The sequence below is a fragment of the Lolium perenne genome, chromosome 7 (assembly GCF_019359855.2).
Source record: "Lolium perenne isolate Kyuss_39 chromosome 7, Kyuss_2.0, whole genome shotgun sequence".
NCBI classification, from domain to species: domain Eukaryota; kingdom Viridiplantae; phylum Streptophyta; class Magnoliopsida; order Poales; family Poaceae; genus Lolium; species Lolium perenne.
In genome coordinates this window covers 119,512,816-119,537,962 of record NC_067250.2, presented here as the reverse complement: position 1 = coordinate 119,537,962, position 25,147 = coordinate 119,512,816, and the positions used below count along the sequence as shown (strand labels likewise).

Sequence of the window (25,147 nt, the reverse complement as noted above, 5' to 3'; positions counted from 1 at the left end):
CAAGCATGGGCACGTCACCGACCACGAAGACGAACACCACCATGACACCATCGGTGACGCCGGTCACAAGCACCACCATGTCACCGACCAAGAAGACGAACACCACCAGGACACCGCCGGTCACGCCGGTCACAAGCATGGGCACGTCACCGGCCACGAAGACGAACACCATCATGACACTGTCGGTGACGCCGGTCACAAGCATCACCATGTCGCCGACCACGAAGAAGAACACCACCAGGACATCGTCGGTCACGCCGGTCACAAGCATGGGCACATCGCCGACCACGAAAACGAACATCACCATGACACCGTCGGTCACGTTGATCATAACATGTCGCCGACCACGAAGATGAACACCACCATGACTCCACCACCATGTATTATCACCTCTCACTTCTCACCTCATCACCACGTCGCCGTCCATGAAAATGGGGAGCGAGAAGTTGAGCAAAAGTACTCCAAACCTTAGTCACACATACATACAGATTGCAGTATACTTGTGAGTCAATTATGTATCAGCGTATGTACATCGAAACAAAAACCTATCAACATGAAAGTCATGCGGAATGGTGAGGTGAACCTACTCCTGAAAGGAAATCTCAAACGGTTGAGCGTGTGCGACGAATTTGACAAAATTCGTTTAAAATTTCATACACGAAATTGACGATTTATGAGACGAAACTCGAAACCGATTGTGGGAATTGGTTCGTATCATCGACACACATCTTTTTCGTGTACATCTTATTTCGATTCGGACTATGTTTGTGTTGATTAAGAGTGATCTGGATCATGGTAGAACGTTTCGTGAGCGGCACGTCGCGTAGGTGACACGCGGGCGATTTCTGTCTATGCCCTGCCGGCGACTCCCACCATCTGCCGGCGATCGCCGCCGCCCTGGAGACGAACCTGAGCAGGAGGTAAAAGGCCATCTACATCGTGGATGGCGCTCGCATGTGCGATTTTGTTCAGACCTCGGGATGCGATTCTCTCCTGTTGTTGGACGAGACAACGAGAGAGACCGAGAGAGTTACTTGCTCGTGATGGATTGGAAATGGTGTTCAGCTAAAGTTCCTGAGTTTTTGCGTGTTGATCGGACCGTAATTGGTGGAGCTTCGGCGGGCGTCAATGGCGGGGCGAGATGCAGAGTCGTCTTAGCCATTGTCCTGTCCACGCGTGGTTGAGTTGATCTCTTCACCAGGCTCCGTTCGAGAAGCGCAACCCAGGTCCATGGCGCCGGTTGTTGGGCATGAATTGGTTCATAGGCCGCAGCCCAACAATATTCATGGCAGACCAAATCGGGGTATCTTAGGCTCGGGCTGCGGGAGAGTCTCCGCAAACCACCTCTCTCCAAACCCTAGATCGAGGGCGGCGTGCGGCATCATCTTCGTGCGGGATCCCCATCCACCGAGCTACCCCTCTCCGCCGTTGACTCCACCACGGATCTAGCAAGGAGTGAGATCTGGTGACGCTAGGTCTTTTGCTCAAGTGGCCACTGAGCTGATGGATCGTCGTCCTCTGCGCAGATCTCCCGGCCGCAGATCTCCGCCGAGAGGATATCAAAGAGCTCCATATGCTGCCCACATATTCAGATCGGCGGAGGAGAGGCGGGAGGATGAGAGGAGGAGTGAAGAGGAGCAGCGCTGGGAGGAGCATAGGAGGTGTGAATAAGAATGGAAGCAAGAGGAAGAAAGGCGCGGAGAATCTGAGATGCACTGCTGCTCGGAGGAGCATCGACGTAGTGAAGAGTGGAGGTTGGAGGATGATCGGCGGTGAGCCGAAACTCTCCGCATCACGGAGAAAGCTGCCAGGGAAAGGGCGTTGGCGGAGCGACAATGTAAAGAAGATCAAGCTGTGGCGATTGGTAGCAGAGATCGTTGGGCACATCGTCAGGAGATGGCAATGACTCGGGCTGATTCTTCGACAAACCCCTTCGCCACGGTCCTTCATCATCCGTTCCTCAACAAACTACCATGGTGAGTACAACGAACCCTGTTAGAGCTGCCGATCCGCTTGAGTCGAATGATGGTAGATTTGGCCCTATTTCGTCAGTGGCTCCGCTTGGGATTGTTACGCCGGTGGGGTCCTATGTACCTCCATCAGTGGTTGTGGCTAGTAGAGACACTGCTCCTAGTGTGCTTCTTTTCCAAAACCCTAGGAACGATGATGCGTTTGGATGTCTAAACTGTGGGAAAAACCATCACATCAGCATCAGTCAGGACAGAGATCCTTGGGAGTATCGTGCTCCCTACTATGGTAGTCCTGATTTTGGTCAGGGTTTCTATGTTATTCCTGACGTGGAGGCAGAGGTGCAATCGTTGGAATTGCTTAACTATGCTCAGATAACAGTTGTAAGAGGTGAGGCTACTTTCAGAGATATGGAGCATGAGTTCCAAGTGTGGTCTTCTTCAATGGGATATAAGTGGAGACTTTATGTCAAGGTTGCAGTTGAAAATCAGTATATTTCTAGATTCCCCAATGCAAAGTGCATCGAAGAACTATCCCATTTTGGTAAATTCTTCATGAAAAATGTGGATGATACCATTATTAAAATTAAAAAATGGGCTGGAGACATTGAACCTTTTGCCGTTATGGAGGAATCTTGGTTTTGAGTGAAGGGTTTCCCTATGAAATACAGAAACAAATCCACTGCCTATTACGCTGCTAGCATATGGATGGCCTCCCTTTGGCCCTGGACATGAATTACCTCAGGAATTTTGCATACATAAGAGTCAATATTGGTTGCCAAGACCCTGCTCTTGTTCCCAGCTCTAGGATTGGTGCTATCAAAAATGGATTTTATGTGTTTCAATATACTAGAGAAGTGATTGATCCCAATATCAATCCTGCAACTTACTATGCATCAGCTGTGGAGAATCCTGAAGGTGGTCCTCAGCAGAATTCACCAAAAAGACAAAGAACTGGAATTAATGGAGACTTGAATGCAACTGGAAATAATGGTGATGCAAATGCAAGTGGAAATGATGACATATGAGGAAATACTTAGCCATCTCATCAGAGGGGAACTAATGGTAGCAATGGAAATGGAAAAGATGTCGTTGTTAGCACAACAAGTATCTCTGATGACCTATCTGACTCTTTTTCAACAAGAATTCAGAAGATTATGGATCCATCTGCTGTTGCTGGTGGGGATAACACCGGATCCTCATCTTCTGCTATGATCCGAAATGTTGAGACTACCAATCATACTGAAAACCTTCCTCCTCTACAAGATGTAAATAAGGATGTGATTACTGCCCTTTCTTTGGATAAATATGTAGGAGGACTAGAAGATCCCTCAATGGATAATAATGCTTCCTTCATGGACTTTGTAAGCAAACTGTTCAAAACTGGAAGTGATAAAGGGTTCATGCATCAGAAGAAATATCAGAAGTTGATGGAACCTATTCTAGAGGAACAAGAGCAACCAATTTATGAGCAACAGGGTGGAGGAGATGGTTCTATTGATATGGTGGATTATGATAGCAGTGACACAGAGGAAGTTAACCAGGCAGGACATGAGGAAGGTGAGTACATACATGGTGCAGTCCTTGCCCTTGCCGCTCCTTCCCTGGAACATGAGCGCATGGATGTGGTTATTCCTGTGGATGGCTCCCAGCCAGAAGTAGAGAACATGCAGGAGAACATGCAAGAAGTACTGACACAGGAAGATATGCGGGGGAACGATGAAGGAAATGCTGGAAGAATGGAGATAAGAGCCAAGGATCCTGTACAACCAACAAGAATGAGTACAAGGATTACTGGTCAACCTCATGCCATATCTTGGGTGGAAGATGGCACCAGGACTCAAAACCATGCAAGAAATGTTGCATGTACCAACCTTAATTCTTTTAGTAAATTTGATGCTTTAGATGATGAAGATATATATGCTAGAGCTCTTGAAACGGGTGTTAAACTTGACACCTTTAATCTTGATAGGATTAATCATATTAAAGATCTAGAGGTAGCTGCCTCCAAGCTCTCTGCATACGCCGCCGTGACATAGAGCCAGCTTGGCTTAACTCCATCATAATCCTAAGCTAGCTATCTAACTTAACTAGAGATTGCAGCCAACAAAATCTAGGTCTTCCTCGCCTCCTGTCGGCGCCACCGCCGATCTGCCCCACCTCTATGGCCTTCAGGCCATGGGGGTGCGGTGGATCGCAGTCCTCGTCGTCGGGAGGGCTCCACCCCCTATTTTGTGGGTTTCGTTCTCTGTTTGTAGGGTCAAAGTTTGTAGTGGCGGCGCTCAGGTGGTGGTGGCGCCGCCTCGTGCAATAAGGTCTCCCCGGCTTCAACCCCATCTTGGCGGCAACTTCGAGATTCTTGTGGGAGTGGTGTCGTCTTCGAGGTTTTCGTCTGGCTGTGGGGATCTTCGGATCGTCAAGGAGCTTCAACGGCAGTTCATCCCTCTTCTTCTTTGGAACAGATGTGGTCTTCTTGTCCCGTTCGGCGAGTTCCGTCTGCAACCAACGACGTCAAGCCGACTCAGGGAGGAGCGGCAGCAGCGGTGCGTCGTCGACACGGTCTGGAGGTTGAAGATGAAGGGCTTCTCAAGGATCACATTGTAATTTTCATTTTTCTTGGGGTGCTTTGTATTGTTCGCTGTTTCTTTTAATGCCAGTGTCATATTCGCAAAAAAAGATCTAGAGGTAGCTAGACATAACTTGAACTGTAAGTATCAACTCCAACAAAATGTTGGTGTGGAAGAACAACCTGTGGAAAACAATGAGGTTTTGTTCTTCGGATTTGGGGAAGAGGAAGAAGATGGTGAAGAGTTCACTCCAGTCTTGTCCAGGAAAACCATGAAGAAAATGAAATCTTCTAGCAAAATTCTGAGATCCTTGGAGACAAATAGATAGAATGCAATGCTACCCATGTGAAAGTCTCTAATGATCACCATGTGTGTGGCATTGTGACTGGATCCAGAGTGAGGAAGAAAAATCCTACATATTTATGATAGGTAACAGCATGAATTGCAGAGGGGTGGGGAAGAAAGGTATGAGTACTTTCCTGTCTGGTTTAATTAGGGAACAACAGCTGGATTTCATAGGCTTGCAAGAAACTATTAAGAAGGATTACTCTCAGGCCTTCTTCAGGAAAATTGATCCTGTGAATCAATTCTCTTGGACATGGATCCCTTCCATTGGAAGAGCTGGTGGTATTCTTGGTGGTTTCAATATTTCCAAGTTTGATATCCATGACACTATGATGGGCATATTTTACATAAAAGTGACTCTGGAGGATTTTAAGTTACAGAAGAAATAGAATTTGTTTTTTGCATATGGAGCTGCTCAGGAAGAGGACAAGGAAGCCTTTTCGGTGGAACTGGGGAAGTTTGCAATGATCACATGCTACCTATGTTGATAGGTGGTGACTTTAATATCATCAGATTTCCTTCTGAGAAGAATAAAGAGATGAGAAGAAGTAAATGGTCCAGTATGTTTAATGCTATTATCAATACTTATGAACTCAAAGAGGTTGAAATGTCTGGAGGACAGTTCACTTGGTCGAATAATCATTTAAATCCTACTGTGGAAAAGTTGGATATATTCCTGATGACTGCTGAATAGGAAAATATTTTCCCATTAACAACAATTCACAAGATTTCTAGATATATTTCTGATCACAACCCAATTATCCTGGATACCATGGAAAACAAGGAGCATAAGAATAGAACTTTCAGATTTGAAAAAAACTTGCTGGAGGAGGGAGGATTTCTTCCCTAGAGTTGAGAGAATTTGGAGACAACCTATTAGAGCAAAATATTCTTTGGAAAATGTACAAATCAAATTGGAAAATGTGAAGAATGATCTAAAAGGCTGGGGAGAAAATATTAGGGGAATGGATAAGAAGAGAAAGCAAGATCTACACTTAGAACGCACTAGACAATCTGGAAGAGCTAAAGGAAAATGGTTGTATCTCCAGAACTCAAGCCTGCAGGAAAGTTCAAATCCAAGAAGAACTGTTGCATTTACTTGAAAAAGAAGAAGCTTTCTGGCAACAAAGATGCGTAGAACAATGGTTGTTGCAAGGTGATAATAATAGCAAATTTTTCCATAGAGTGGCCAATGGCGGGAAAAGGAAAAGAACAATATTTTCACTGAAAGATGGATCAGATACTATACAAGGCACTCCTACCTTGTTGGAGCATGCAACCAACTTCTATAAAACATAGTTTGGTCCAGTGGTTGATGTTGGTGTCAGGTTGAATGATGATGTATGGGAGATGGATGAAAAATTGGATGATACTGATAGGGAGAACCTTGACAGACCATTTACTGAAGAAGAAATTCATGAAGTAATAGCTCAGATGGAAAAAAACATAAAGTTGCTAGCCCTGATGGAATTCCTATGTAATTTTATCAACATTGCTGGAATATCATCAAGTTCGAAATTCTTAGAATGTTCAATGATTTCCATGACCACAGAATTAATTTGGAAAGAATAAACTATGTGATTATTACTCTCATCCCTAAAAGTGATGATGCAGAGATTTAGAAATACAAACCAATTTGCCTGTTGCAAGTCTTGTTCAAAAAAATTACCAAGGCAATGACTGTCAGGGCTGAACTTGTGATGGAAAAATTGATTCATCCTTGTCATAATGCTTTTATTAGAGGGAGATATATCACTGATGGGCTGATGTTGCTACAACAAATCCCGAGAGAACCAAAACAAGAAGAAACATGGAGTTGTGCTGAAAATTGACTATGAAAAAGCTTATGACAAAGTGAACTGGAACTTCTGATTTATTGCTGCAAGCAAAAAGGTTGCAGTGACAGATGGATTCCTTGGATCAAGGAAGCAGTCAAAAAAGGGACTCTCAGTGTGAAAATTAATGACAAGGTGGGCCCATACTTTGGCAGTTTCAAAGGTGTGAGATTGGGGATCCTTTTGCCCCCTTCCTGTTCAACATGGCAGCAAATAGCTTGTCCAAAATAATTGTTAATGCACAAAGGAGTGGCTTGATCAGAGGTTTGCCTGAAAACTTGGTGGTGGATGTAGTTGCTATTTTGCAATATGCATATGAGACAATTCTTTTGATTCAAGATGATGGTGAGGGAGCCAGGAACTTAAAACTTCTTTTGTATATTTTTGAAATTATGTCTGGACTGAAAATAAACTTTGAGAAAAGTGAAACCATGCTGGTACTTGATGATCGTGACAAACTGCAATAAAATGTGGATCTATTCAACCATCAGAAAGGTAAATGGCCTATTAAATATCTAGGCACTTCTGTATGTGCTAGGAGATTGACAATTGCTGAATTAGAGTTCATTGAGGAAAAAGTGAAGAAAAGTATGGGAGGTTGGATGGGTGGCACTATGTCTATTGGCGGCATATTAATTAAAATTAATGCCTACTTGTCCAATATTGATGTGTATCAAATGTCTATGAGGCTCCTCCATAAAACAAATACTGAAAATATATCAAGACCAATCAGAGCTTTCTTTTGAGCTGGAGGTGCTGACAAAAGAAAATATCACTTTGTCAAATGGAGATGGATATGTAAACCCAAATGAAAAGGAGGGCTTGGTGTGAAGGACTTGAAAAAATTCAATATCAGTCTGATGTGTAAGTGGTGGTGGAAACTGGAGAATGATGAAGGACCTTTGCAGGATTTCATGAGGAAAAAATACATGCGAGACTCTGGAATATATTTTGCCAAGCACAGAAGTGGAGACTCCCCCTTGTGGTCTGATCTGTTACATGAAAGGTACATTTATCTGTGTGGCAGAAGAATGGTAGTTTGAAATGGATGTAGGACCAACTTTTGGGAGATGGTTGGTGTGGCCACTCTCTTTTAAAAGATAAATTCCCTGAGAGCTATGAAATTTGCAATGAACAAAGCATTATTGTGGCAGCAGCAACAAATCTGCGCTGGAGACTATCTTTCAGGAGATGGATGTCTACTAACTTGCAAGAACAATGGGATGGCTTACTCAATATCCTTAATCAGGGGACTTTGACGGATGCAATGGATAGGCCGATATGGAAGTGGACAAAAAATGGTCAGTTTACTGTCAAGAGCCTGTACAAGAGGTTGTGCAAGAATGTCATTGATAGATCCTTCAAACATCTGTGGAAAAGTAAACTCCCTTTGAAAATCAAGGTGTGGCTATGGTTGATCTAGCATAATGCCATAGCTACAAAGGATAATCTGTTGAAGAGAAACTGGACTGGGGATCCTCTTTGCCAATTCTGTTTCGCCCATGAATCCATTTTGCATCTGCTTTTCTCTTGTCCTGCAGCAAAATACCTATGGAGCATGGTGAGGACGGCTGTTGGCCCCCAGACTCGTCCTGGGTCGTTTGCCCAGTTATTTTGGTGGATGCCGCAATATTTCCGGGCTAGCCGCAATGTCCAAATTGCTGGTCTGGATGCGATCTGCCGGGCCATTTGGAAATCGCGTAACAAAGCCCGTTTTGAGAAGAAATTCCCTAAAAATCTTGTTGATCTAATCTATCAATATGTGGATTTTATAAAATATTTGGCAGGTTCACACAATGCAGTTGACGCCTCGCAGTTGCAGCAAGGAGTTGATGCGCTGCTCAACCTTGCCATGGGTCTGCTTCTAGGAGAAGTGATGCCGTTGGCTCAAGTGGTGTGCCTCGATTGACTGCGCGCTCAGAGGGTGATATGGAAATCGATGGTGATGATCCCGAGGACGCTGATGATCTGGGCGTGTGAAGAATGGTTGCTTCGACAAGTTTGCTTCGTTTTGTTGAAAAATGCGGCGGATCCTGATGATCTGGCCATTGAAAACCGTCGCATTATCTTGTACATGTCCTGCAAGAGAACTCCTAGTCGCTCTCCGTCGAACACTAGCGTTAGATGTGCGGTGCTCCTTTCCCCTGCTAGTTCTCTGCTTTTGGATAGGTTTTGCCTGCAATCGTTATCAATAGATAATGAAAATTCGATTCTGGAAAAAAAATGAACGTATCATCGTATCTCCATTTTTGGAAAAATGTTGTATCGCGGTATCCCCATATCGCGTATCGGATACGTATCACCATATATGTCCTTCATAGGTCAGCTGCCGTGCTCGATCCACAACGCCATTTTTCATAGGACTATATAAGAACAACAAGCATAGGAGTCTCGTGGAAAACTCTACCCGTCAAGCCAGCCCGCTGCCGTATTTGAGGAAAGATATTGATAGCTACAAATGACTTCAAAACAAAAGAACCAATTTACAACCAGCAGGCCATTAGATAAGAGATGGATCCATCATGAATATTATAGTTCCTTCCAAGTTAACCTAAGGGAGATGGAATAGCAGACTACTCTAGGGCCAAACTTCTCTAGAGCTTGACTTTGTATAAGAAGTAACCCTCAAACTTTAATATTGTAAGAATGTTCTTGTTCTTGTGTAAATCCTCATGTATTTATTAATGAAGTGATTCATATAATGGATGTTTGGATTTTAAATATTATATATTTATAGGAGATTAATCATCAACTGGAATGAGCAAGTACAACTATCTGAATGGATAGTGACATCACAATAGTTGGAGCAACTCTAGTAGATCTCCATATGTGTTCCCATAAATTTGACTATTTGTGGGTGAAATGGGGCGGACACTTTATCACGTTCCAAAAATAGCATTCCCCTATTCCATTTCTATATCATTTCATCCCATTTTTGTATATGAACCCAATTCTTGTTATATTGTCACACCATTAATAACTCAAATTTTATGTTTCCATCTGTCACACACTTCAATAATAGTTTGATCCAGAAATTTTAGATTTTCAAAATAAAATTCAAGCGAGTGAGGTGGGCAACGGCGCACTACACCGAGGTCGGGGAGGCATGTTGTTGCGAACGCGAGGTGAAAAATGCAAAACTCGTGAAATAAATCACAAAATTGGAGATTCGACAGTTCCAGTTTGCTTCTCCATCTTGGCTGGTGGCGCTCAAGATCGGGTTTATTTCCTAAAGATGAGTTGATTGTGGTAATTTATGGGGTTTTCATATTTGCAAAGAATGTTGTGTAAGTGTTCTTCAGAATTCTTCCATGAGCCGGGCAAAACTTGTCGCAAGAGAGCTTGTTGTAATAGATAAATAAGAAGTCGTCGTGCTAAGGCTCCAAAATATTAGTGCACGAGAGCATCAACCATCGCTAAAGACGAGATCCGTAGATCGTAAGAGTCAGATCTGAAACCACACAACAAACACAAAAAAGATAGGATGCCGGAAGATCCGTTGGCCGCACAACTCCACGTGCCCTCCACCAACACTAGAGCACCACTGGAGCGAGGATAAGGTAGGGAGAATCTTGTTCTGACTTTAAGATGTAGCCGCCGTCTTATCATCTTCAAGAAGACACTGCAAAGAACAAAAACCTTTCTGCCGGTGAGGGGCCACGGTCTGCCACGCCTCCAGGCCCCAAGGCCACCGAAAACGGAGCGAACCAGCAAGGGAGACGGAACCTAGATGGTTTCCCCACGATCACCTATCTCCCCTCCTCATGTACTGGTTCAGAGTTAACGTTTTTTAAATTATAACACAATCTGTGTAGTCTATGGCCTCACAAATATTTGAACATAAATTTTACCTACACATGGATAAACAAACAAAAACGACAAAAAAACAGCTATAAAGAGTGCCCCAAACTACATTTATTTACGCTATTACGGCTTAATTTGTCATTTTTTGCTTCTCTATGTCTTAGTCGAATTATCTACTCTCCCAATTTGTTCTGAATTTTAATTTTTAATATTTTTGGGAGTGTTCTACTCAAAGTGTTTATAACACTGGACTTTTTTCACACACACGGGTAGTCGGGTACTCGCCCGCACGGCCGCATATAATTGCACATCTCTTGTTCACATTTTTGTTTGACAGGCAAAACCGAAAAGGAAACGTTCGGACACGACAGGTGGGCCGGCCGTCTGGTAAACGATGATTAGTCCTTGCTTGCATTCATGAAGTTTGTTAACCAGTTCACAAGGACAAGCATATGGCGCGGGGTCAAGTCAATGGTACAGTAATTTCATCGTCTATCAATCTTTTTTTTTTTTTTTTTTTTGAACAACAAAGATTTTATTACCTTAACAGCACTTTACAGAGAGTAGTGTGCACATGGCAACACTTTGGTTCGAGAATACATCTGAAAATGAGCAAGAAGCATTTTCTTGAGAACTTGCCAAGCATCTAAAAAGGAAAGTTCTATTTTGAATCCTAAGAGCTAGCTTGGCACAGTGGTCTGCCTTGACATTCAAACTCCTAGAGATATGAAATATCCTATCAGAGTTAAAGGAGCTATTGTTGAATACATGAGCAAGGTGCGGTCTGATTTCCCAATGACCAGGGGCATCCTGTACATTGTGATCAGCTGCAGCTTTGGCAAGAGTAGCATTATCGGTGAAGAAAGTAACTTGTTCAAGTCGAAGAAGATCTGCTAGCTTCACTGCGAGAAGGAGACCAAAGGCTTCAGCCTGTAGCGCTGAAGATACCGGTGGCGAGACAGCCGAGATAAGGAGTTGGGAACACTTCTGATTGCCTTCCAAATTAATGCAAATTCCTAGCCCACCCGGTTTGGGAGAATTTCCGCGCTCCTCAACTTGTCCCCAAGACGCATCTGTGAATATTTTGGTGCCTATGATGCTTGATGGTTCAACTATGTTTGTTCCTGGAATGTTGTTGACTTGTACTTTACTATGTTGTCCAGTGGAGCTTGAGACCTCCAACTTTGTAGCACTAATAATAGCATTAGCTGCTGCAAAAACCTGCGAAGGCTTACCAGGTTTCCTACAAAACAGAGTGTCGTTTCGAGCCTTCCATAGACACCACAAAAAAGTATAAAGAGTTGTAGGTTTTATGATTGGATGTCCAGATGTAAGCAAAGCATAAATCATATCAGGAATAGAGTTGTGATGAGCAGCCAGAGATTCAGTTTTAATGTACCAGGGAGAACAGAACCATGCTGCTTTAGAGAAAGGGCATAAGAATAGCATATGCATTTCATCTTCTTTATTATCACATCTAGAGCAACCTTCTTTAATGTGTTTGGAGTACCTGCTTGCCCTCTTACCCGTGGAAAGAGCTTTCCTGAGAAGTCTCCAAGCAAATGTTTGAACTCTTGGTGCCATTTCTTTATCCTGCCAGACCTGGTTAAGAAGAGAGATGATCTGCGGAGAAACAGTTTTCGGGCGCTGCCTTGGTGGGAGTCGGAGGTTGCTGAAGCAATGCTTATATGCACTTTTAGACGTGCAAGTACCTGCAGGGGTTAGTTTCCAAACTAGAGTATCTTGACCATCTGCATCAATTATGGGAGTTTGAACAATTGCATGAGCTGTTTCAGGGCTGAATAAAGAAGCAATTAAATTAGTATTCCAAAGCTTTTGACCTGGAATCCAAAGATCTTTAACCAAAGAAGGATATGTGAAGGGTTGCTCCTGTATTGTGAGATGATCATATATGGTTTCCCAACCCATAAACCAGGGTGCACTCCAAATCGAGCTACTACCATCAACTATTTGGCATATTGAACCTGAAATCAATAGAGGTTTTACCTTGAGAATCGCAGACCAAAATGCTGACTTTGGTACATTTGGGTTGGCTCTCCAAATGGATGTGTCATGATGATACTTTGCTTTTAGAATCTGCGCAACTAGACTTTGTGGTTCCTTTGCCAGTCTCCAAGCCGTCGATAGAATTAGTCCTTGGTTTATTGCCTGCAAATTTCTAACACCAAGACCACCAATTTTTTTTCCAATGCAAATATCAGCCCATGCTCTTAGACATAGGCTTTTAGTGGTCCAGTCATCTTGAACACCTGTCCACCAAAAATTCCTAATGATGGCAGTCAACTTAGCTAGGAATTTTTTTGAAAATAGGATGTTGGACATATAGTAGACTGGTATAGACGAGAAAACAGATTTTATAAGAGTTAATCTTGCTGCATGAGAGAGTCTATTTGCTTTATAAGTACTTAGCTTGGATTTAAATTTATCGTACACAAAACCGTAAGCTGCTGATCTATCTTTGGAAGGCAAAACCAAAGGGTGACCTAGATGAACAAATGAGTTGTCAATGTCTGGTGCTGGAAAGATTGTTTTTATTTCCCGCTTAACTTGCAAAGGAACATTCTTGCTAAATAAAATTCCAGATTTACTCCAGTTGGGAATTTGACCCGAATCCCGACAGAATTGGTTTAAGAGATTGAGAATAGAGGTAGCTTCCTGCAGATTCGCTTTACCACAAACAATTAAGTCGTCCGCAAACATCAAGGAGTGAATTGGAGGACAGTTTTGTCCCAGAGAAATTCCTGAGAGGTTGTTAGCTTGCAGAGAATTCTGAAGAGTGATAGATAGTTCATTTACAGCAAGGACAAAAAGATATGGTGATAGCGGACAACCCTGTCTTATACCTCTACTACTTTCGAACTTCGCAAAAGATTGACCATTGATAATTACAGAGAAAGTCGGTGATGAAATGCAAGCATACACAAGTTTTATGAAATGATCATGAAGACCTTTACGAGCAAGAGCCGAAACAATAAAGTGCCACTCTATTCTATCGAAAGCCTTCGCAAGATCAATTTTGAGCATAAAGTCAAAGCTATTCCAGGAAGATAAAGCGAAAGAGTGAGCAATTTCCTGAGCAACAATAATGTTATTGCTAATTCGTCTACCTTCAATGAAAGCTTGTTGAGAAGGGTGAATGTAATCCGGTAAGTGCTCCTTCAATCTGTTGGCTAGCGATTTTGCAATTATTTTGTAAATGACATTGCACAAACTTATGGGTCTAAAATCAGAAGGCACATGGCAAGCTAGCTTCTTAGGGATGAGAGCAATGTGAGTATCATTGAGATGAGGTGGTATAATACCTGTGGTGTAGAAGTTTCTTACCAGTGTGGTGACATCATCTCCTATCCAACTCCAAGCCGAAAGGTAGAAACCTACATTGAATCCATCTGGTCCTGGAGAAGCATTTTTCTTCATTTCCTTGAGTATTTCCCAAATCTCCTTCTTGTCAGGGATAGAGTTGGTGAAATCACTTGAATCTTGAGGAGTCGTTGTCTCTAAATTGATCCTGGTATTGTTAGTGGAGGAGGAGCAAAAAAATAGTCTTGAAATAATTAACAAACTCCTTTGCAATATCATCCGGATCAAAAAGATTATTGCCATGAGTATCCTTAATAGAAACAATACGGTTCCGACGCTTACGCTTTTGAACAGCATTATGAAAGAAGGATGTGTTCCTATCACCTTGGGTCGCCCAATGTTTCTTTGCACGCTGCCTATAAAATTCTGTGAGCTTGGTCAAATTTTCTTCATATTGGGCAGCTAACCTTTCCTGAAGGGAGTGGTCTTGCATCTGCAGCGGCTTCAACTGAATTTCATTGATCTGATTTTGAATATTTTCAAGTTGCTGTTGTAAAGGTTTCTTCTTCTTACACCACCTTTTCATGTTTCCTGCAAGATTAGTAGTTCTAGCATGGAAAGGTTTATTAACTGAAGAGACCCAAGCATTTTTTGCAACACCTTGAAAATCTTCTTCAAAAGTCCACCAGTTTTCAAATTTAAAGTGAAGTTTAGGTCTACGAAACTGGGAATCAGTGGTAACTAGAATAGGTGCATGATCGCTGAGAGAGTGAATTATAGGTAAATTGAACACATTAGTATTAGGATAGACACCACACCATTCTGCATTTGCAATACAACGATCAAGCCTTTCAAAGATAGGTTTAGAGGAAAAACGCATATTTGTCCAAGTATAAGCCGGCCCATTAAAACCTAAATCAAACATACCACATTGCTTGATATAAGAATTGAAAGCACGCATCCGATTTTTATTCACATTAGTAGAAGTGGTTTCCAAATCACACATGATGTCATTCAGATCACCTAGACAAACTACTGGTTTTCCAAGGTTTTCATTAACAAAACTAGAAATCTGATCCCATATGGATTTAGTGTGGCGATGCTGGGGGTCACCATAAATACAAGCCAGAGCAAATTCTACATTGGCAGTTCTATCTACTACTAAAGCTAAAATCATATAGTGGTTGAAGAACTTGATGGAAACAATAACATCATCAGACCAAAGTAACCAGAGACCTCCAGATCGACCATTAGAAGGAACCACGAAGCTATCAGAGGTGTTAAAACGAGAGTTTAGATGTGCAGAACTGTACCTCGATGTTCTTATTTCTGAGACAAAAGTTATTTGTGCATTTGTGGATTTCATGAACCTGGCAAGGTACTCCATCTTGGTGGAGTTGTCGAGGTCCTTTCCCATACTTCGACAGTTCCAACCAACAAGTTTCATCTCTATCTAGTTTATGCCGCTAGCTCCAACGTTGACCGAGTCTGTAGTGTAAGCGAGAGCGGGCAGCTTCAACTATGAAACGAAGGCAAAAGCACCATGTTGATTTCAGCAGCGTGAATTGGAAGCAGCAGGCGACAGTGGGCGTTGGGGGCGTTGGCTGTGGGGGTGGAGGGATTACTCGCAAAACACAGAAACGAAGAAGAGATGGAGCGGAGATGTAGAGACTGGCCCAGCAGATTGGGGATTTTTTTTCCTAGATCTGTTTGTGGAAAAGCATGGAGAGGAGGGAGAAGAGGGTTGGGGATCGATTGATCAGACTGGATTAGAAGAAATTTGGGAAGGGAAAGATTGGATTTGGGGTGGAGGAGTTTAGAAAGGCATATCGCCATTCGCCATGGAGGACACTCGGTTAATAGCGATGCTTATTTTCTCCGTCCCCATCGTCTATCAATCAAGATGATTAAAGTGACACACTGACACGGTGCGTGAAAGGCACGCCCATTTACTACTCATTTTACACGGCTTCTATTTAGTGGTGTACGATGATGGAGGAGCAGATGCCAAAGTTTTTTTTTTTTTTTGAGAAACAAAGACTTTATTAAATTTCAAGTAGGATTACATTCTAGCTGTATCACCGATTCTACAGATGTTGGCTCTCGGCCAATCCACATACATTCTGGATTACACGGTGATGCTTCCTTGGCACAATAATGCGCTGCTAAATTAGCATTCCTAGGAACGTAGGAGATTTCAAAAGAGCTAAAAACTTTACTAATTTCCTCTATCTGGTGGAGAATCGGTATGATCTCTGCCCTGTGATTTTTCCTTTTTTTCCACAAGTTCACTAGCATTTGAGAGTCAGTCTCCACCCTTAAATTGCAAGTACGCCAGCGACCGCAGAAAGCAACACCGTCTCTTACCGCTAAAGCCTCTGCATGTAATGCATCTGCCAGTGCCCTGTACCACCGAGCTCTTGCTCCCAGTGCCCTTCCATTTGAATCTCTAATAATGCAGCCCGTTGATACTGTATGTTTCTTTGCATTGAATGCTCCATCACAGTTCAATTTGAGCACACCAGCTTCTGGCTTAGTCCATCCTGTATTAACATGTACCCCCGTATTTACCTCTGCCTTTGGCTTTGCCTCTTGTGCCATATCAAGAGCAGTATCAATCGCCCATCTGCAGGCAGCTCTCCAGGTTCTAGGTTCCTCGCCATGCCGTCGTTTATTTCTCTCACACCAAATAGCCCACATCCCACACAAGATTACTTTAGTATGATCAGAAGGGCATATTGCAGCATCAAGAATATCTCTTGCCCATGTTACAGGGTGTAGAGGGGGCAGTTTAATACCTGTCAATTTTTTTTATCTCTTCCCAAAAGCAACGAGCAAAAGGGCACTCCAACAAAGCATGATAAGTTGTTTCCTTGTCAGCTCCACAGTCAGTGCATTGACTCCACTTTTCAACATGATGTTTTTTCAAATTGTTCCGAACCGGTATAAAATCATGGACTACACGCCACCAAAATGATTTGAATCTTTGGTGGAACATGTAATTTCCATATTGATTTCCATGGATCACCTTGGACTACATTGGATGATTCAGTCTTATCTTTCTTATTTTGTGCCTCCCGAGACAGCAAATTATAAGCTGATTTAACAGTATAAACCCCATTACGCTGTGGCGCCCAGGCCCATTGATCATCCTCAAGTTTCCCCAATGGGATTCGAGTAACTGCTTCAGCATCAAGTGGCATCAGATTTTCCCGCAAGGCATTTTGATTCCAGCCATCATTTGTCATCAGATCAGAGACTATCCTTGCCATAGCATTTTGTCCTTTACATAATGGTTTAAATCCTGGAACTCCGGGTATCCATTTATCCTTCCAGACATCTATAGAAGTACCATTACCAATTCTTTTGATCATGCCTAGCTCGAGAGCTTGCCTCCCCACAAGAATAGCTCTCCAAGTGTGAGACATGTTCTTTTTCTTTGTTGCCTTCATGAACTCTTTGTCGTGATAATATTTACCCCTTAATACACGAGCACAAAGAGAGTCTGGGTTAGTAAGAAGCCGCCATCCTTGCTTGCCTAGCATTGCAATGTTAAAAAGTCGCATATCCCGAAAACCCATTCCTCCTTCACTCTTTGGTACTGCAATGTCCTCCCATTTTTTCCAATGCATTTTGCGTTTTTCACCATCACCACCCCACCAATATTTAGCCATGGCCGATGTAATTTTCTTGCAGGTATTCTTAGAAAGGAGAAAAGAACTCATCGAGTAAGTGGGAATTGCTTGAGCATTTGATTTCACGAGAACTTCCCTGCCAGCCATACTGAGATTCTTTTCACAAACACCTCCAACAAGGTTTTTCACCTGTGTAGTAATCTTTTCAAACGCCGCTGTCGTATTCCGACCGAGAGCTGTAGGGAGCCCCAAATACCTTTCTTCCAAAGCCTCTTTATCAATCCCCAATATTTTCCTAACAAATGATTTAACTTCATCTACACAATTTGAACTAAAAAATATTGCCGATTTGTTTTTGTTGACCAACTGTCCTGAACCTTTATGATATTTCTCCATAATTATTTGCAAATGTTCTGCTCCTTGTTGGGAAGCTTGCGTGAAAACAAGGCAGTCGTCAGCAAACAACAAGTGTGAGATCCATGGTGTGTGAATGCCTACCCGAACACCTTTGCATAGGAATTGAGGGCCTGAATGCTTGAGTAAACTTGATAACCCTTCCGTACAAAGTAGAAAGAGATATGGTGATATGGGATCACCTTGTTGAAGACCTCTTGAAGGTTTAAATCTTTCTGACAATTTCCCATTCACCCTAACCGAGAATGACACTGATTCCACACATCTCATGACGACATTAATCCATCGAGCATCAAAACCCATCTTGTTCATTATGGATCGTAGGTAAGACCATTCTACCCGGTCATACGCCTTGGCCATATCCAGTTTAATGGCACAAGCTCCTGACTTTCCTCTCTTTTTCCTCAGGTAGTGTATGCATTCATATGCGATAAGCACATTGTCCGTAATAAGTCGTCCGGGTATGAAAGCACTTTGCTCAGCAGATATGATCTCATTCAAAATAAGCCGAAGGCGATTTGCAAGTACTTTGGAACAAAGTTTATATATCACATTGCATAATGAAATAGGTCTGTATTCTGAAATTAACTGAGGGTGTTTCACCTTTGGAATCAGCACAAGGATAGTTGAATTCATTTCCTCGGGAAAAATTCCTCCGTTCAAGAAGTTTATCACAGCTGCACATATATCCTTCTTCAAAATACTCCAGTGAGTTTGAAAAATCCAGTTGTAAAACCATCGGGGCCCGGAGATTTGTTGGGTTTCATCATGAAGAGGGCTTGCTCTACTTCATTCTCCATAAATGGGCTGCACAATGTTTTATTCATTTTGCGAGGTACGTGTTGGGCAACCTCGTCTGGTTGAAGGTCTTCTTGGGCAGTGAATAGGGTAGAAAAATAGTTCATAGCCATTAACTGTATCTCCTTTTGTTCATGGAAAATAACACCATCCTCTCCCCTTAAAGACTGAATAAAATTTTGCCTTTTGCGTTGCTTACATTTAGCTTGAAAGAAAGACGTGTTTCGATCGCCGTCTTTCAGCCACTGCACTCTTGACCGCTGTCTCATCATGACCTCCTCTCGAGCTAGCAATTCTGACATGCGTTTCAGGACATCTCTTTCTTCCCTCGTTGGTCCTGAGTATAGGCTTCTACCCCGTATCTTCTCAAGTCTAGCCCTCAACCACTTCAGTTCACCGCGCACTGAACCAAATGAGTTATAACTCCAGTTGCGTAGTGCCATCTGCATATTCTCTAAAGCATTTCCAATATCCTGCATATTCTGTCCCGTAGAGACCCAAGATGAGTTAACCAGTTGAAAATATGATGGGTCTCGACGCCACATGTTTTCATACTTGAATTGATACCGCCCCTCTCCAGGTCCAGGAGGAACATAGCCCCCGATTTTAATTAATAATGCGCAATGGTCAGATTCGGCGAGCTGAATATGAGTGACCGAACTTGCCCCAAAATGATCCAAGAACTTTTCATCCGCCAGGGCCCTATCCAGCCTTACCTTCACATTATTATCGCCCTCTTGTCGATTATCCCAAGTATATGGCAAACCCGAAAACCCGAGATCTGTAAAATTGCAGTATTCTGTTGCTTCTCCGAATCCAGCAATCTGCCACTCCTCGCGCTCATTTTTTCCAAAATATTCTTCTCCTGTACACCTCTCGAATTACTACTGTACAAGAAACCAAACAATACATGGAGTTTAACGGACAGCTGAAAAGTGTTTCTGTACAAAACCCTGCTCTAAACCCGGCCGCCGAAAAGCGGATTAACGGCGGCGACAAGGACATGTTCCTAATCTTTTTGTCTGGCAAAGCAAGTTCCTAATTTCAGTGTACTTTTTCTCAGGTCAAAAAGCCACGTCAAACACGCCCGCCAAGTGGCAGCGGGCACGCCCCGCCTTCGCACGCCTGTTCCGCGGCCTTGCCGTCGCCGGCGACCTTCGTCGAGCCCTTACCGGGCGCGTCGGCCTCGCCACGCCTCCTCGAGCCCCAGGCCGAGAACGTTAACGAGCGCGCCAAGAACGACGACATGTTGGGCCACCGGCCGGACTGGCCGAGCCGGACGCTCCTCCCGCCGGCGCGGCCGCCCTCTCGGAACGCCGTGAGGCTCCTCGTGCGCCGCAGCTTCCCCGCCGCGACGACCTCCTGGAGGACGTGCTCGGGCAGCCTCAGCGTGTACCGATCCGAGCTCTCGGCGGGCGGGGCGAGCGAGTGTCCTGTGGTGTGCGAGCGCGGGAACTGCGCAGGAGTCCGACCGGACTTGCTGCGCAGCGCGCGCTTCACGCTGCCGATGCGCACCAGCTCGGCCGCCTCCTCCCGCCTGATCCTCTCCTCCTCCGTCTCCTCGACATCAGCGATCACCACCATCACCTGCTCCGGCGGCGCCGTGGGAGTTTCCTGCGGCGGCAGCGGCATCGCAGCTAGGAGATCCTGCTCCGGGGTCGTCGACGCAGCAGGAGCACTGTTGGCCGCCGCTGGAGCCTCGGCGTCGGCGAGAAGGTTCGCGCGGCAGACGGGGCAGGTGACGTGCGAAGCGAGCCAAGCGTCAACGCAGTCCGCGTGGAACGCGTGGGAGCACTTGGTCAGGAGACGGAGGATGTCGTCGTCCTCGAACTCGCTGAGGCACACGGCGCACTCGAGCTCGCCCTTGCCGGCCTTGTGCGCCTTCACGTCGGCGTAGGCCATCGTCGGGAACGCCTCCAGCGTGGCCGGGTCCAGCCCCCTCATCCTCCTGGACCGTGCGGCGGCCGAGGCGTTGAGGAACATGATCCCGCCGGGCCTGGTTCCGGCGCCGAGGTGCTCGCCGGGCCCGCCGAGCGGACCCCCCGCGCAGCGCCGGATGTAGATCGAGAAGAAGCCGAGGAAGAAGAAGGCGGTGACGAGCACGACGATGATGACCGCCATGGACGGGTTGAAGTTCTGCGGGTAGCTCGGCCCCCGGCCTGAGCCGCCCTGCGCCGCCGCGATGTCGGCCGCCGCAGCGACGAGTAGGATGAGGACGAGGAAGGAGCTGCAGCCATTACCGCGGCCGCCCTTCCGGTCCATCGATGGTGGTTTTCTTCGATTCTCCTTTTGGGTGAGAGTATTAACGGAGGCGGCCGGCGGGAAACTGCAGAGTAAGGAGTGTGTTCATATTCATACGTGGGAGGGAAGAGATAAAGGACACCCCGCGGTGATGAGCTGAGCAAATGAGCTGCAATGCCTGGCAAAGAATCCTTAAATCCACCGCAAGAAATGTCCCGTACGAGAGATATCCAGTGCTCCTATGAGAGGTGCTGCTCGTAGGTAAATAATGACATTTTGAAAAAGTTGACATAAAATCAATATGGTGTCTTGTTTCTTGAGGATCAATCCGTAGATACTTACATCAATAGATATATATTCTTCACATGTCATAGAGCCGACCGTAAAAGACGTAATACATAGTAGATCATCTATATAGGAAAAAAAAAATTCTTACGGTTGAAAACCTATCATTACTCCTCCATAACCAAAGCCACCTTAATTGTAAGCTCTCTCATCCAGATAAAAAATCGTATACTTATAATCGATTTTATGTAATCAGTTGCCAAATATTTGCACTGTTTAATTGTCTCTGACATAACACACCTTTTGTATTACCATGCGAGTTGCTTTTACAAGATTGACCTTGGTAAGGATTAGTTTTTGAGGTTGGTGTTGATACCACGTGATTTTTTAAAAACTTATTCACACATAAACGAGAAATAGAAAGCATGTGGTTTTATTCTATATATCAAGGCATCTCCAGACGCCTAACACAAACGGGTCATGACTTCCCTTTTTAGTCCACGTGGACATGAGTACAGGAAAACCCAAGCCCGGTGGCCCAACGCAAACAAAGCGAGGCGCATGGACCTAACCATTTGGGTTCGGAATGCATCGAGGCATACAATGCCCGTGTCCCCCTCTGCTCCTCAGGGACCTGCTCTCTAGTGGCACACAAGCCACTCGACACCCAAATCGCACCCCTCTCTACACTACAACCCTATTGCGACGCCATCGCGTGCCCCTCCATTCGCCATTTCGGCGCTATCAATGTGGGTCGTTGCTCGCCGGAGGCTAGTCCTGCTACCAGCGTCCTTGTGCACACATCCTGGCATATGAACATGTCGAGTTTGCCGCTCATCGCCTAGGATCCGCCCACCAATAGCGGCACCTAGGACCTGTTGGTCCATTTGCGCGACCGAGTTTGAGGTACAAATCTGGACCTGTTTGGCCATTTGTGTCGGCATGCATAGATAGTGGATAGTGACACATATATGGCCATTGTACATAGAAGGACATGAGGAAGTTGATCGAGTTTTTCTACAAGAACTACATCGAGACATCATCGAACGATGAGTCAGACACGGTAAATCTGAAGTGATGATAACCACTGCCACCCTCATCCATGAGCACAAGGAGAGCCAGTCTGCACAGGGGCTCCACGAGGCCAGGCAGGGGAAACATCAAACACAGTCGAGAAGCTAGTCACTAATGGCTCTATAGAGACTACTTCCATTCTACAAATCCAATCTACCTGAAGCACATATTATGGCGCAGCTATCGGGTGTCAAGAAAGTTGCGTTCTTAACTATTTTATAAGTCGTGAGGGACTATGACTCGTACTTCAGATGCAAGGCTGATGCCGACGGTAAGCCTGGCTTCACTTCATTCCAAAATATGTCGCGGCTATTTGCATGCTTACATATGGAGTTGTCGATGCTCTTGTTGATGAGTATTTGCGAATGAGCGAGACCACATGACTTGACTCGGCTATAAGTTCTACAAAGCCGTGATTGCGGTTCGGTGATGTGTTACATGAGAGAGACAAATGTTGCAGACACTGCCCCGCTGTTGTCGATCGACGAGGCAAGGGGGTTTTCAAGGATGATTGGAAACATAGATTGCATACATTTAGAGTGGAAGAACTATCCTTTTGCATGGCAGGGGCAATATAGTGGGCATACAAAGGGATGTACTATCATTCTTGAAGCTATTGCATCACACAAACTATGGATCTGGCACTCTTTCTTTGGCATGGCAGGTTCTCATAAGATATCAAGATATTCAAGCGCTCTCAGATATATTCTAGGCCTGGTGGTTCACTATGAGATCAATGGTCATGCATATAACAAGACATATTATCTAGCTGATGGCATCTATCCTAACTAGTCCACACTCGTGAAGCCAAACCGTGCGCCTGGAGATGGAAAAAAGATGAGGTTTGCTTGCAAAAAGGATGTGAAGGGTATTTGGTGTGCTCCAATCTGGGAGAGCTATTGTTTGGCGCCCTCCTAAAACATGAAGCGTTGAGACCATGTGGGAGGTGATAATTGCGTTGAGGATGAGCGTGATGAAGGGTGATTTGGTTGCGCCGCAGCCTGCGCCATCAACGTTTGAGTAGTTCCTCCATGTGTATCATGAGATCCTTGATCCCTACACTCACGATCGATTTCAACCAGATTCGATTGAGCATCAGTTGGCATTGGCGGAAAACCAGTAGCCATCTCCTTTTATTTGTTTTCGTGTAAACTATATTGTTGAGTTGGTGGACTACATTGATTGCGAACTATGTTGTTTATTCGAATGTACTTGTTTAAATTAATTTGGTTGCTATTGTTTTCCATTTTATATTAGCCACTTGGGAGAAAATGAGGAAAAGATCTTGGCAGACCAAAATGCCTCTAGCTGCTGCATCTGCCAGACCCAAACAGACACATGAGTGACATGGATAATTTAATATCCATGATCCAACCAAAATCTACCAAAGCAAACACTTTTAATATGTGAATCGGGCTGCTAGAGATGCCTTAGAGAGAGCTGGCTTGATGAACGATGGGATCGCGCCGCCACGGCAGCTGAGGCCTCGCTGGTTTGCACACATTTTTTTTTTGCATCACCCCCCTACTGCACCATCATATTTCACTTTGGTTATTCATATTGTGCTAATTAACGATGGCAAATGCAAGTTTAATTGGGAAGCGGTTTGTAGACCAAAAATTCTTGGAGGTATGGGCATCTTACACCTTGAGAAATTTGCGAGAGTTCTTTGTCTGCGGTGGCCTTGGTTCAAATGGCGCGACCTAAAGAAGCTATGTGTCGGTATGGGCTCTCCTTGTGATGATGTTGATATGGATGTATTCTATGCGGCCTCCACCATGACCATTGGTAATGGGAAAATCGCCCCCTTTTGGAATTCTTCTTGGCTCAATGGGAGGAAGCCCAAGGATATTGCCCCGGTCATCTATGAGGCCTCCACAAGAAAGAAATGGAAAATCAACCATGCCTTGCTCAACAACGGTTGGATTGCAAAAAATAGGATGGACATAAGCTTGAGCGTGCAACACATTCATGAATACATCCTGCTTTGGGTGCAACTAAATGACATCCACCTAAACGACGAGGCCAATGACTACATCTCTTGGAACCTCACACCTAATGGGCAGTACTCCACGACCTCGGCATACAATGCACAATTCTTGGCTGCCACTCACACGACCATGAACAAGTTGGTTTGGAAAGCTTGGACGCCTACAAAGATCAATTTTTTCCACGGTTGGTATTTGAAATAAGATTTGGATGGCGGTCCGTCTTGAGAGGAGAGGGCTTTTCCCACTTTCCAAGCAAACACAAGAGACGGCGGCTCACCTATTCTCCCATTATCGTTTCTCCACAAGGCTTTGGGTTATGGTAAAGTATTGGATTGGTATCTCCTCCATCCAAACCCATGCAAACCCATGCGTGGACGGTCAACCTCTCACTCAAATCTTGGTGGACTATGATGAATTGTAGGGCTTCCACAAATCGAAAGGCAATGACTTCCCTCACTATGCTTGTGACTTGGACAATTTGGAAGGAGTGGAACCCAAGGGTATTCAACAACAAAGCCATGCCTTCTACTATTATTCTTGAGATTATTAAGAACAAGGTTAAACTTTGCATTGCCGCGGGGCTAAACATTTGAGTTTTGTAACAACGGGAGAGTAATCCCTTAGAAACAACATTTTTTCTTGTTGGCGTGTTTTGTCTTGTCAAGAAACTCCTACTTAATTAATGAATGGTAGCAAATCTTTTGCCACCCTATTAAAAAATACTGTGCTAATTACATATATCTATAATACTATATATTAAAGCTGAACCCTTTTGCTTACATGAGAGTTATTTACATTTATGCACCGTAGATGTTCACTTTTCTCCAATCAGTTTCCGCCATGTGGCCTTATGCTTTGATGCATTAACTA

General features: G+C 44.3%; 1 protein-coding gene across 1 annotated transcript; it reads right to left on the bottom strand.

The window, feature by feature from the left end:
• Nucleotides 1–19,136: 19,136 nt before the first annotated feature.
• On the bottom strand, nucleotides 19,137–21,075 carry LOC127323963 (E3 ubiquitin-protein ligase ATL6-like). Its single transcript, XM_051352082.2, has one exon. The coding sequence runs from the start codon at nucleotides 20,946–20,948 to the stop codon at nucleotides 19,764–19,766; it is 1,185 nt and encodes a 394-aa protein (XP_051208042.1). The 5' UTR covers nucleotides 20,949–21,075; the 3' UTR covers nucleotides 19,137–19,763.
• Between the last annotated feature and the right edge of the window lie 4,072 nt (nucleotides 21,076–25,147).

Coding starts and splice junctions, on each gene's coding strand:
- LOC127323963 (XM_051352082.2), bottom strand. CDS start 20,948: ATGGACCGGAAGGGCGGCCGCGGTAATGGCTGCAGCTCCTTCCTCGTC.